The sequence below is a fragment of the Microcaecilia unicolor genome, chromosome 3, assembly GCF_901765095.1.
Source record: "Microcaecilia unicolor chromosome 3, aMicUni1.1, whole genome shotgun sequence".
Taxonomy (NCBI): domain Eukaryota; kingdom Metazoa; phylum Chordata; class Amphibia; order Gymnophiona; family Siphonopidae; genus Microcaecilia; species Microcaecilia unicolor.
The window spans coordinates 186,390,746-186,405,564 of record NC_044033.1 but is presented as its reverse complement, the minus strand read 5'-3'; the positions used below and the strand labels follow the sequence as shown (position 1 = coordinate 186,405,564).

The following is a 14,819-nucleotide window of genomic DNA, read 5'->3' as shown; positions in this document are numbered from 1 at the left end:
AAGTAGTGTTCCTGCTATGGGGTTCAACGTTGGGGTGTTGGCAGTGTGTGCAAGCAGGAAATCCCGCTGGATGTGGAGGAAACAGCAGCAGCACGTCTTAGCTTTTGGCACAGCATCCGAATATGCTGGAGAGTTTTGGCTCTTTGGCAGGGTCGGTGCACAGTTTGATGCAGGAGAGTGCGGGAACAGGTGCTGTTTTGTCAGAGGCCGACAGGCAGTGAAAGAACAACCTCTGATCACACATGGAGCACAGCTGCCGTTTTACAACCTTGGGGCCCAACAGAGCTTTCATCTGCATCGGGATCTTTGTTTTCTCCAGACTTTATATTGCTGTTACCCGAGGTCTATTGACTGAAGTAGGGACAATCGAAGTTGTTTTGAGGTGCTTCGGTTTCTCACCCCACTGCCCCTCTTGACTCCTAGGGATCTCATTTAGACCTCCAGGAGTAGACAGATGAAACGCTCTGCTTCTCTCTCTCTATCTGATGGCCTCAGTTTATTCAGAGGAGCCATCATTGAAGGATCCATTTTAGAGGAGGGGGATGACCTGAAAGTACTGAGGTTGTTTCATAAAGAGGAACTTGGTGCTCTTATTTCTGAGGCACTGGCAATGCTCTCTATTTTAGCCTTCTGTTTCGACATCATATGTTTCATCTTTGTCGATCATGAGGGGGCTTAAGAGGTCCTTCTAAGGCCTTCCTGATGCATCCTGGCATTCAGGATCTGTTTACAGCCGAATGGGTCTCGCTTGTTGCGAGGCTGAATTGGAAGAGCTATGGCTCGCCTCTGCCCATTGGTTCTGGAGGAGAAAGAAATTGCAGCTTCCTAGGGTGGACTCCCTTGTTAAGATGGTGATTAAGAAAACCACCTTGCTGGTGGAAGGGAGCATTGCCCTAAAAGAGATACAGGATAGGAAGCTGGAAGGCTTGCTGAAATGAGCCTTTGAAGTGGCCTCTTAGGGCCTTCAAGCAACAGTGTGCAGCTTCTTCGTGGCAAGAGCATGCCTGAAGTGGCAGCAGGTGGTAACACAAGACAGGTGCCATAATACCCAGCTGGAAGCAGGGTTAGCCTGCTTGGCGGGTGCTATTTATGACATTTTAGGGGTTACTGGCTGCAGTATGACTTTGCCTGTCACGACATGTGGGCAGGTGTGGTTGCGGCATTGGGCCACATGCAGCGTTGATCATGTTTAGCTAAATTGCCCTTTCAGGGCAAGTGACTTCTTGGAGAAGATCTCAGTAACTTGGTGAAAGAACTGGGGGAAACAAGCGTCAGCGGTTGCCGGAGGATAAGCCGAAAGCCTCTGGTCATCTGTCTTCAGGGGGCTCTTGATTTCAAAACAGCAGATAGTACCAGCCTGGTTTTCAGCAATATGGTCACAGGTCCCATTTTCAGGCATGCCAATCTTCCTTTCATACGGACAGGATGTCCTCCTCAGTCAGCTAGGGCTTTCAATTCCTCCTGAGCTTCACAGTGATGTGAGGCTGGTCTATTTTTCTCTTCCTCCAGTGAGAGGACGTCTTCAGGAGTTTCGGGAGGAGTGGGCCAAAATCACGCCTGACCAGTGGGTTCTGGAGTTTCTTAAGAAGGTTACAAGTTGGAATTCTTCCACCTGGTCACGCCTCTCTTCCTGCAGTATCCTTGTTGAAATGGAACCAAGGAAGTCTAGGGTCATGCCACCGTAGATTCCTTGCTGGTGCTCCAGGCCAAATATGGACAAGGAAGATACTCCATCTATTCCATTGTCCCAAAGAAGTAAGGCTCCTTTTATCCGGTCTTGGATCTCAAAGGTCTAAACTGCTGCTTCAGAGTGTCCTGCTTTCATGTGGAAATGCTTAGCCTCAGTTCAAGGGAGAGAATTTCTCATCTGTCAGGTAGGCATACTTGCATATATGGCTGCTACATCAGAGGTTTCTGTTTTGCTGTGGGGGGCCATCACTTTCAGTTCATGGCTTTGCCCTTCAGTCTCGCCATGGCACCAAGAACATTTACCAAGGTTGGCCATCCATTGGTGCCAGGGAATCTGAGTTCACCTGTTATCCTGATGAATGTCTCATTCGTGCAAAAACAAATATCCCAATACTCACTGGTAAATGACTGACTATACCACAAAAAGAACCAGGAGTGGAAGATAGTGGAGCCCTGAGATAAATAACACACCCATGTGACAAGTCAAATTTCAATGACCATTAAAGAACTTATTGCACTACTTTCGTTGGGCTGAACTCCAAAGTGGAATGTGCAATAATTAGTGCATAATTATGCAATTCATATGTACCAAATGGGTTCTTAATACAAGTTGACATGTACCTGACATCAAAATCTCTTTTGGGAAGTACAAACTCCTCTTCAAATCACAAGTTGGGAACCTTGGAATTCAATTAGATTCAACACTTAACTCTGATTCCCAAAATTCAAGCAACCTTCAAGAGCTGCTTCTATTTGCGACAAGTACTGCCTATCTCCTTACATTGAGAAGGAAAATCTTATCCCAGTTGTGCATACTATGATAACATCAAGACTGGATTGCTGTAATGCACTCTACAATGGTCTGAATACAAAGGGTCTGCACCAGCTCCAATTGATCAGAATGCTGCAGCAAGACTCGTAGAAGGTTGCAAGCGACATAACCACATCACACCATTTTTGCAAAAACTTCATTGGCAACCAGTACAATACAGGGCTAAATTTAAAACTATATATCTGAATTTCAAGGCCCTTAAAGGAAATAGCCCTGAGTACTTGAACAGGATGACCCTCTACACACCTCTACACTAATGTCCTCCCAAGGGGTATCCCTAACCACACCCTCTCCAAAAGACATTACACAATGTGATGCAAGGGAGTCTTCTCCAGAATAGCCCCCACACTCTGGAATGCACTCCCTGAAAGGCTCCGCTTAATACAAGACTCTCTCTACTTCAGGAAGCAAGTGAAAGCTTGGCTCTTCAACTAGGCCTTCAGTGGAAGAAATAATTAACTTCTTAACTTCACACATGCACAAAGGCTGCATATACTGCAGCAGGATATGTTAATCCACTCCTGCCCTAGCTGAGATAACATTTAGTGATCTCTGACTTCATGTACAACTTTCTTTAGTCACCTTATTTTCTAACTCGTATTCTCATCTATCTATATGTTCCATCTTTGCTTACACCCTACGCTGTCAATTGCATATTCCGTCTATTGCTTATACCCTAAAATGTTCTATTGCGTGTTGACATTGTAAGTAGTATACTATGCCATACTTTGTATTGTTTGAATATTTTTACTGCTGTAATTGTCTAGTGCTTCAGTTTTATTCTTACTGTACACCGCCTTGAGTGAATTCTTTCAAAAAGGCGGTAAATCCTAATAAATAAAATATATGGTCTCATCCAAACACAGAATAAGGATGCTAGCAATGCCTTATTGCAACCCTGGCCGGAGACACATCTACTATGTGTCTTCCCTCCTTGGCTCATGATAGGCTAAGGAGGATCACATTGCACCGGGGTCAAATAATTCTCCTAGCCTTGGTTTGGCTGCAGAGGCTATGATACGCAGACCTGATTCAACTCATGGAATAGGAGGTAGTGTCTTATTTTGGAGTAAAAACTGGTTAAAAGATAGAAAACAGAGAGTAGGGTTACACGGTCTGTATTCTCAATGGAGAAGGGCAGATAGTGGGGTTCTCCAGGGGTCTGGGCTGAGACCGCTGCTTTTTAATGTGTTGATAAATGATCTAGAAATGGGAGTAACTAGTGAGGTAATTAAATTTGCTGACGACACAAAGTTGTTAAATTGTGAGAGGATTGTGAAAAATTACAAGAGGACCTTACGAGACTGGGAGAATGGGCATGTACAGTGGTGGAAATAAGTATTTGATCCCTTGCTGATTTTGTAAGTTTGCCCACTGACAAAGACATGAGCAGCCCATAATTGAAGGGTAGGTTATTGGTAACAGTGAGAGAGATAGCACATCACAAATTAAATCTGGAAAATCACATTGTGGAAAGTATATGAATTTATTTGCATTCTGCAGAGGGAAATAAGTATTTAATCCCTCTGGCAAACAAGACCTAATACTTGGTGGCAAAACCCTTGTTGGCAAGCACAGCGGTCAGACGTCTTCTGTAGTTGATGATGAGGTTTGCACACATGTCAGGAGGAATTTTGGTCCACTCCTCTTTGCAGATCATCTCTAAATCATTAAGAGTTCTGGGCTGTCGCTTGGCAACTCGCAGCTTCAGCTCCCTCCATAAGTTTTCAATGGGATTAAGGTCTGGTGACTGGCTAGGCCACTCCATGACCCTAATGTGCTTCTTCCTGAGCCACTCCTTTGTTGCCTTGGCTGTATGTTTTGGGTCATTGTCGTGCTGGAAGACCCAGCCACGACCCATTTTTAAGGCCCTGGCGGAGGGAAGGAGGTTGTCACTCAGAATTGTACTGTACATGGCCCCATCCATTCTCCCATTGATGCGGTGAAGTAGTCCTGTGCCCTTAGCAGAGAAACACCCCCAAAACATAACATTTCCACCTCCATGCTTGACAGTGGGGACGGTGTTCTTTGGGTCATAGGCAGCATTTCTCTTCCTCCAAACACGGCGAGTTGAGTTCATGCCAAAGAGCTCAATTTTTGTCTCATCTGACCACAGCACCTTCTCCCAATCACTCTCGGCATCATCCAGGTGTTCACTGGCAAACTTCAGACGGGCCGTCACATGTGCCTTCCGGAGCAGGGGGACCTTGCGGGCACTGCAGGATTGCAATCCGTTATGTCGTAATGTGTTACCAATGGTTTTCGTGGTGACAGTGGTCCCAGCTGCCTTGAGATCATTGACAAGTTCCCCCCTTGTAGTTGTAGGCTGATTTCTAACCTTCCTCATGATCAAGGATACCCCACGAGGTGAGATTTTGCGTGGAGCCCCAGATCTTTGTCGATTGACAGTCATTTTGTACTTCTTCCATTTTCTTACTATGGCACCAACAGTTGTCTCCTTCTCGCCCAGCGTCTTACTGATGGTTTTGTAGCCCATTCCAGCCTTGTGCAGGTGTATGATCTTGTCCCTGACATCCTTAGACAGCTCCTTGCTCTTGGCCATTTTGTAGAGGTGAGTCTGACTGATTCACTGAGTCTGTGGACAGGTGTCTTTCATACAGGTGACCATTGCCGACAGCTGTCTGTCATGCAGGTAACGAGTTGATTTGGAGCATCTACCTGGTCTGTAGGGGCCAGATCTCTTACTGGTTGGTGGGGGATCAAATACTTATTTCCCTCTGCAGAATGCAAATAAATTCATATACTTTCCACAATGTGATTTTCCGGATTTAATTTGTGATGTGCTATCTCTCACTGTTACCAATAACCTACCCTTCAATTATGGGCTGCTGCAAACTTACAAAATCAGCAAGGGATCAAATACTTATTTCCACCACTGTAAATGGCAGATGATGTTTAATGTGAGCAATTGCAAAGTGATGCATGTGGGAAAGAGGAACCCAAATTATAGCTGTGTAATGCAAGGTTCCACGTTAGAAGTCACTGACCAGAAAAGGGATGTAGGCGGCGGCCTTGGTATGTTGAAACCCTCTGCTTAGTGTTCGGCGGCGGCTAAGAAAGCAAATAGAATGTTAAGTATGATTAGAAAAGGAATGGAAAACAAAAATGAGGAAGTTATAATGCCTTTATATTGCTCCATGGTGCAACCGCACCTCAAATATTGTGTTCATTGATCGCCACATCTCAAAGATATAGTGGAATTAGAAAAGGTACAGAGAAGGGCGATGGAGATGGGGAGATTCCCTATGAGGAAAGGCTGAAGCGGCTAGGGCTCTTCAGCTTGGAAAGAAAATGGCTGAGAGGAGAAATTATAGAGGTCTATAAAATAATGTGTGAAGTGGAACGGGTAGACGTGAATCGCTTGTTTACTCTTTCCAAAAATACTAGGACTAGGGGGTCACGCAATGATTTTACAAAGTAGTAAATTTAAAACTAATTGTAGAAAATCTTTCTTCACAGAATGTGTAATTAAGCTCTGGAATTTGTTTCCAGAGAATGTACTAAAAGCAGTTAGCTTAGCGAGGTTTTAAATAGGTTTGGATGGGTTCCTAAAGGAAAAGTCCATAGACCATTATTAAAATGGATTTAGGGAAAATCCACTGCTTATTTTTAGGATAAGCCTCATAACGTACTTTTTTGGGATCTTGTCAGGTACTTGTGACCTGAATTGGCCACTGTTAGTAACAGGATACTGGGCTTGATGGACCTTCGGTCTTTCCCAGTATGGCAATACTTATGTACTAACTGCTGGACAGGTATTCTCTCTGTCTTCCACAGGTACATGGCCTACTGAAGCAAGGTCCGGTGCTCATTTGGTCTTAATGGCGTGGCCATTTGAAGGGCTCGGTTGAGATGAAAAGGTTATTCCATAGCGCCCCAGAGACTTGTGGATTATGTCCTTCTGTCTACAGGTGGAGATAAAGAGGTTTGATATATCTGGTTATGTGCAGCATCCTACGCCTCAGTATTCTTTCTATCTAGCAGGTGGAGGGCCATCCCTGTGCAGCTCTGAATTGATCTGGCTCCTGTCCTTTCCAGGGTGATGGTGTAGCCTAGATCATATCGATACTATCTCTTCTCTCTCCCGCCGGGTGCCTTCTGCATCATCCTCAGCTAGTAGGAGTTCCTATTACTATCCTAGGTGTAGGTACAACTCTTTAGCTCGCCAGCCTACTTGGTCTTAGCCCCAGCACACTCGTTCACGTAAACAGTGTGCGCCTAAGGCCCCTGCTGCTCCCTAGGCAAAGCAAGGGACAAGCTTTTTGACTGGCTCCAGCAGAGTATAGCCACAGTAAAAGTGTCCGTCCTGGACGACTTGCCGTTCGGGAGGAGGCTAAAATTTTTTCACCAAAGGTGGCCTCTTAAAACCTCCAACTGGTGGGTTCTTCAAATAGGTTATCTCAGATACACCCTCAATTGGTATCTCAAGCCTCCAAATTGCCCACAGAGAGCTCATTCATTCAGCTGTCAGCACAGGCAGGTACTTGCAAAGGAACTCTCCGCCCTTTTGAAGGGCCAGGCAGTCAAACCAGTTCCACCAGGGAAAGAAGGGCAGGGATTCTATTCTAGGTACTTCCTTGTACAGAAGACAGAGGGGATGCGTCTCATTCTAGACTTAAGGGTCCTGAACAAATTCCTAGCCCAAGAGAAGTTCAGGATGGTTTCCCTGGGCACCCTTCTCCCAATGATTCAGAAAAATGATTGGCTATTCTCTCTGGACTTAAAGGATGCATATACTCACATCTCGATACTTCCAGCACACCGGAAGTATCTTTGATTTTGGCTGGGAACACATCACTTTCAGTACTGTGTGTTGCTTTTGTGCCTTGTGTCAGCTCCCAGGGTCTTCAAGTGTCTGGAGATAGTTGCAGCATTGCTACACAAACTGGGAGTCCATGTGTTCCGGTATTTCGACGATTGGCTGGTGAAGAGCACCTTGGAGGAGGGTGCTCCAGGAGTCCATGCAGATGACTATTTGGGTGCTCAAGCTACTTGAGTTCGTTTTAAACTACCCCAAATCCCATCTTCACCCTGTCCAGTGATTGGAGTTCATAGGAACCCTGCTCGACACTTAGAGAATTAGAGCCTACCTCCCAGAGACGAGAGCAGACAATCTTGTCTCACTCACGTCCAGCGTTCTTGCCTCTCAGCAGATCACATCTTGGCAGAAGTTGATTGTTGGGCCACATGGCTTCCACAGTGTATGCTACACACGTGACACTTCACATGAGATCAGCTCAATGGACCATGATTTCTCAGTGGTATCAAGCCATGGGAGTTCTAGAAGATGTTACCCAAGTGTCCCCAGAGCTTGTACGTTTTCTTCAGTGGTGGACCATTCGATCCAATTTTGACTCTGGGACTTCCAATCCAAATTCCTCGGCCGCAAAAAGTGCTGATGACGCTTCTCTCCTGGGATGGGGAACTCGTGTAAATGGGTTTCACACTCAAGGTGCTTGATCGTCCTAGAAAATGAATCTTCAGATCAACTTCCTGGATCTCCAGGCTCTCTAGAACGCTCTAAAGGTGTTCAGAGATTTGCTGTCTCACCAAATTGTTCTCATCCAAACGGACAATCAAGTTACAATGTATTACACCAACAAGCTGGATCACGCTCTCTGTGTTAGGAGTCTATCCAGATGTGGCATTGGGCTTGCCAACATGGCATGTTCCCTTGAGCCACTTGTCTGGTGTATGATAATACCCTGGCCAACAGACTGAGCAGGATAATGCAACTTCACGAGTGGTCTCTCAATATGGGCATAGCCCACAAGATCTTCCAAGCATGGGGCACCCCCTCGGTGGATCTTTTTGCCACTCAGTTCAACCACAACTATTCCAGGATTCAGACCCACAATAGATTAGCGTCAGATGCCTTTCTCCTCTATTGGGGGACAGGTCTTCTGTATGCATATCCTCCAATATCTCTAGTAGGAAAAACTTTGTTGAAACGCAAGACTGCGGAACCATGATTCTGATCGTGCCGAACTGGTCGCGGCAGATATGGTTCCCTCTTCTTCTGGAATTGTCCTCTGAAGAACCGTGGAGATGGAGTGTTTTCTGACCCTCATCACTCAGAACAAGGACTCACTTCTACATCCCAACCTCCATTCTCTGGCTCTCACAGCTTGGATGTTGAGAGCCTAGAATTTGCTTCCTTGGGTCTCTTGGTGGATGTCTCCCACGTCTTGCTGGCTTCCAGGAAATATTCCATTAAGAGGTGTTACTCTTTTAAGTGGAGGAGGTTTCCCGTCTGGTGTGAGAGCAAGGCCCTAGATCCACTTATTTGCCCTACACAGACCGTGCTTGAATACCTTCTATACCTATTAGTCTGATCTCGAGACCAACTCCGTAAGGGTTCACCTTAGTGCAATTAGTGCTTATCATAAACATGTAGAAGGTAAGCCCATCTCTGCACAGCCTCTAGTTGTTCGCTTCATGAGAGGTTTGCTTTTGTCAGTGCCCCCTGTCAAACCTCCACCAGTGTCATGGGATCTCAGTCGTTCTCACCCAGCTGATGAAAGCTCCTTCCATCACTGAATTCCTGCCATCTGAAGTACTTGACCTGGAAGGTTATTTTCTAAGAGGACAAGCAGGCTGCTTGTTCTCACATATGTGGGTCAAGGTCCACGTCGGCCCAAGAAACGGCAAATTTTCACCAGCAAAATTAAAAAGCCTTCTGGCACGCATGCACGGACGACTTCCCGCCTATCACGTTGAGCGTGCCGCTGCCAATTTTTTCTTATCCATGAACGAGGTGACAGGTTTTTTTCTGTGCTCCTCGTAAGGCCCAGGAAAAGTCTTGACTACTTTTATTATTCTTTATTTTCTTTATTTTTTCGTCTTTTTTTTTTTTTTCTTTAGTTTAGCCCCCTCTTTTTAAAGTTTCCTTTGTTTTTTGACACGGCCGGCTTTAGGTCACACGGGTTCTTCCTTTCTTTTTGTGCCCTTTTTTCTTTTAATAGGCACAATCGCATCTTTTGATTTTGCCGAAGCCGTTTTTCCTTCCATGTCATCAAAGACACCCAGCGGCTTCAAACGTTGTACTTGGTGCAACCGGACCATCTCAGGTACCGATACCCAAGCATGGTGTATCCAATGCCTTGGGCCCGACCATAGCCCAGCTGCTTGTAGTCTGTGTCTTCGTATGAAGAAATGGACCCAAGCGTCTTGAGAAGGCCAATGAGAAAAGCTTTTTGGGGCTCGGTCCAGTCCTTCAACATCAGTACCGAGGGCATTGATGTCAGGAGCAGAGGTAATAGCTGCTGAGAGACCAACTCACGCTGGGAGCAGTGAGGCGTCGAGTGGGTCTCCACCTGTCTCGAGGCCTCCTGTTATCCAGGCCCCCCGGGATCGACCGTCTGACCCGGCCCCAAGGAGACATGAGGATTCCACGTCCTCCTCATTGGTACCAAGGAGTCTCGATGACAGGCGTCGAGCGAAGGCGAAGATGCACCGTCATTGTTCTCCTTCACACGGTACTGGGAGCTCCTGGGCGTCAGAGTCGGCACCCGAGAAGCGTCGGCGCCGAGAGATCGCTCTCCCTCCATACAGGAAGTGCCGATGCATCGGTCTCCTAGCAGCCCGATGCCTGCTCCCGAGCCTCCACAGATTCTGACACGCCTGTTCCACCAACGCCGCAGCCTTTTCCAATGGCGACTCAACGAGCGCATCCGGGCCTTTGTTTCCAGAACTTCTGTACCATCTGCTGCAGTGGTGTCTGGCCCTTCTCCTGCGGTGAGGTCTCCGACTGCGGTGCCACCTGCGGCGTCATCTGCCACCCAGGTCGACTCTCCTTTGACATTGGTGGAGGGAGCTTCGCCGCAGTTGGACTGGGCGTCAGCCTCTCGACATCGCCATAGAGGACTTCGTTCCTCAGTGTTGAGGCAAGTTCAGTGTCAAAGTACCTTGACACAGGCTTTATTCGACACTGAGCAGGAGCGTTCGTGGGAGTCAGAGGAAGATCCCAGGTACTTTTCTTCTGATGAGTCCTTTGGGATTCCCACTTAGCCATCTATCCCCCCTTCAATCCGTTCAGAACTCTGCTGCGCGTCTTATCTTCCGTCTGGACTGTTATACTCGTATCACCCCTCTACTCAAATCACTTCACTGGCTTCCGATCAGGTACCGCATACAGTTCAAGCTTCTCCTACTAACCTACAAATGCACTCTATCTGCAGCCCCTCATTACCTCTCTACCCTCATCTCCCCTTACGTTCCTACCTGAAACCTCCGCTCACAGGACAAATCCCTCCTCTCAGTACCCTTCTCCACCACCGCCAACTCCAGGCTCCGCCCTTTCTGCCTCGCCTCTCCCTATGCTTGGAATAAACTCCCTGAGCCCATACGCCAAGCCCCCTCCCTACCCATCTTCAAATCCCTACTCAAAACTCACCTCTTCAATGTCGCATTCGGCACCTAACCATTATACCTCTATTCAAGAAATCTAGACTGCCCCAACTTGACATTTCGTCCTTTAGATTGTAAGCGCCTTTGAGCAGGGACTATCCTTATTTGTAAAACTGTACAGCGCTGCATAACCCTAGTAGCGCTTTAGAAATGTTTAGTAGTAGGGTCAGTGAGCTTTAGGCCTTAGTGGTGGATGCACCTTTTACTACGTTTAATCACAACATAAATTCCGTGGATGCACCTTATACTAAGTTTAATCACAACATAAGTTCCATCTGAACCAATCGAGTTATCTTGCCAACATTCTTTCTCCGACTTCAAGCCCATCCTGGCGAAAGCAGCTTGCACACCTTGGATTGCAAAAGAGCATTTGCCTACTACATGGAGCAGACAAGGCCCCACAGACAGTCCGCCCAGCTTTTTGTTTCTTTTGATCTCAACAGGGTGGGGGTCACCTTTGGGGAAACGTACCATTTCAATTTGGTTAGCAGATTGCATTTCGTTCACTTATACCCAGGCTGGGCTGGCCTTGGAGGGTCATGTCAGCCATGGCCGCGTCTGTAGCCCGTTTGAAGAAATTTGCAAGGCTGCGACGTGGTCTTCAGTCCATACATTCACATCACACTACTGCCTTGAGCAGGATACTCGATTCGACAGTCGGTTCGGGCAGACAGTGTTGCAGAATCTGTTTGGGGTCTAGAATTCAACTCCACCCTCCTAGGCCCGTTGGATTCTGTTCCAGGCTGCACTTTTATTCAGATTGTATATAGTTTCAGGTTAATCTGTATTAATGTCCTCACTGTTGCGAGGCCCAATTGACCAATGTTTGTTGTTTTGGGTGAGCCTGGATGCTAGGGATTCCCCACTGATGAGAATATAGAAGCCTACTTATCCTTGGAGGAAGTGAAGATACTTACCTGTAGCATGTGTTCTCCGAGGACAGCGGGCTTTATATTTTCACAATCCCTCCCACCTCCCCTTGGAGTTGTCTCCTTTGTTATTTTTACTTTATTTTTTGCTATAGTGTTGAACTGAGGAGACCGTGTTCGTGCGATGGGTGGGAAGGCATTTGTGGATGTGTGATGGAGTGAGACTCATGCTCCACAAAACTTTCATTTAGCGTTGGTAAATGCCAGACTGGACGACGTGGATCGGTGTCACCCACTTGTTAAAATATAAAGCCTGCTGTCCTCTGAGAATACCTGCTACAAGTAAGTATCTTCACTTTTTGGTGCTATAAGCGCTTTCTTGTGCGGGAGCGGTTGAGAGGCCTGCACAGGCTTTACAGAGGCTGTTAGTTTTTAGGTTGGTGCCACTGCTTTGATATCGACAATACTGAAGCTTAGGATTCTGCACTTGACTAGATATATCAAACCTCTGAAGTTCTCTTTATCTCCACCTGCTGGCAGAGGGACATAACCCACAAGTCTCTGGATTGATCTGTTGGGACTAATGGAAAGAGAATTATCAAGGACGGACTAATTTTACCTTCTGATTCCATCATTGCTGCCTTGCTTCATGCTTGGAAACGCTCTATATCCATGATGTATTCAAGGGTGTGGAGGACGTTTGATGGCTGGTGTTCTGAGCGCAGACTTTCTCCCTTCTCTGATCAGATTGCACACATCCTAACGTTTCTCCAGGCATTCCTTCAGAAAGGATTAGCGTTGAGTTCTCTAAAAGTTCAGGTTGCAGCTTTGGCCAGTTTCAGGGACTTACTACAGAAGATGTCTTTCAGCTCACCTGAATATCGTTCAATTCTTGCGGGGAATGGGCAGGCTGGTTGTGTCCTCCTTTTCATGCGCTGCAGCCAGAGTGGAACCTTAATTTAGTCCTTTGGGCTCTTCAGAAGCCTCCTTTTGAGCCACTCTGGAAGGCCTCCTTGAAAGATCTGACGCTAAAAATGGCATTCTTGGTGGCTGTTACATCGGCATGTAAGCTTTCAAAGCTTCAGGCTCTTTTGCCGGCGTCCCTTTCTCCGCTTTTTGGAGGCAGGAGTCTCCCTGTGCATGTTTCCTTCCTTTCTTCCAACGTGGTCAAGATGAAATGCTGAAACCAATCTGTGGAGCTTCCATCTTTTCGCAGAGAGGATGAAGAGACTCTGTTTTCTTACTTGAAGCTTCTTAATGTGCATAGTCCTTATTTTAGATGTCTGGAAGTCACAAATGAGTTTCGCATATCGGATAGACTGTGCTTTTTGGTAAACAGAGGCTTGACCTCATGGCTTCCAAACCCACAAGGAGACTATTGTCAGCTTTTTTGCTTGCGGGGAAGCAGGTTCCTCAAGCTTTGTGGGCTCATTTTATGAGGCATACAGTGATGCCTAGGCGGAAGCTACCTTACTGTCTCCAGCAGATATTTGGAAGGCAGCGACGTGGTTAATGCTGCATACCTTTGCCAAGCTCTACAGGGTGGATGTGGCACACTCAGAAGCCAGTTTTGGGGCTTTGGCCTCAGGGTTGTGGCACCAGGATCCCACCCACTCTAGGGATTGACTTTTTATACATACCACCGGTTCTGGAATAGTGGGAAGCTACGTAATGAAATGAGACTAGGTCCTACCTGATCATTTCCATTAGTCCTTCCCATTATTCCAGAGGCCAATCTGAGGTTTCTGAGATGTTTAGTCAGTGCAAAGTAATGGGCCAAATAGTGACTGTCACCTTTCACAGTGCTTCCTGCATATCTCTTGTTCACTACAAGTTGTCCAGAGATGAGAGGTCCACATATTTGCTTGTGTGGTTAGTGTTAGGTTAGCGATTTGTATTGGTTCTGAATATTATCCATACTGCTTGTCTACGTAAATACTGAGGAGCTGGACTGGATGCCAAGAGAGGTGTCTCGGCTCAGTTTTCAGTTCTCTATTTCCACCTGCTGGTTGATGGACACAAGTATCCCAGAGGTTCTGGAATGGTGGGAAGGAGTAATGGAAAGAAAATTATCAGGTAAGACCTAATTTCTAACATCTTGCTGAATTGAATCAAGGGGTGCATGTGCAGGAGAAAGTAAAGCATTAGATTATTTTTAAAATTGCACTTGAAGAGCTTTTATGTCTGATGTACACTCCTGCCTTGTAAGTTGAATGGTGAGAATCTTTAGTTGGGGGCCCTAAGAGATGCGCTGAGGTTACTCTTTTCAACCAATGAACCTTTGAGAAAGAGGTTGCAGCAGTCCAAGAGGAGCCTGGCTTTTGCTATAGCTTTGAACAGCTGACAGGGCAATCTTATGAGAGAGGAGGCAGGGCTTATTTTGGTTGAGAGTGATGTCACCCTGAATCAGAATGGAGGGGTCAACATGAAATCCTGTTTACTGTATGTAGTATAGGACTGGAGCTACAGGTTTGTGATGGTTTTAATGGCTTATTAATACTTCTTTCCAGGTATATGGTGGAATGAGAGGCATGAAAGGGCTAGTGTATGAGACATCAGTACTTGATCCAGATGAGGTAAGAGTGACTGCTTATTGTTTCAGATCTTTCCTTTCTTACCATTTCCATGTACAATAAAAGGATATTTCACAGTTGCAGACAGTACAATTTAACTTTTCTTATGTCTCTTGGACTAGGGTATTCGTTTTCGTGGGTACAGCATACCGGAGTGCCAGAAACTACTCCCAAAAGCTCCAGGTGGGAATGAACCTCTGCCAGAGGGGCTGTTTTGGTTGCTTGTCACAGGAGAGATTCCCACTCAAGAACAGGTACTGGTGAGGGGGAAACATGCCCAAGGTGGGGGAGGGAGGGGAAGGAGAAAACTAGCAAGGTACAGGACTCTTACACACTTAAGCTTTGGGGGCAAGGCAGATGCGAGAACAATGCAAAGAATTTTGGCTTGACTCTTTCATGTTATATGATTGTCTGTTTCAGCCTCCT

At 46.4% G+C, this 14,819-nt stretch overlaps 1 protein-coding gene across 1 annotated transcript in view; it reads left to right on the top strand.

Annotated features, from left to right (window-relative positions):
• CS (citrate synthase) overlaps nt 1–14,819 on the top strand; it is a 92,033-nt gene that overhangs the window by 42,223 nt on the left and 34,991 nt on the right. Inside the window, exons 4-5 of the mRNA XM_030196780.1 lie at nt 14,331–14,396; nt 14,516–14,647. Of these exons, the coding sequence (XP_030052640.1) occupies nt 14,331–14,396; nt 14,516–14,647 (198 nt within the window). The remainder of the gene's footprint in view (nt 1–14,330; nt 14,397–14,515; nt 14,648–14,819) is intronic.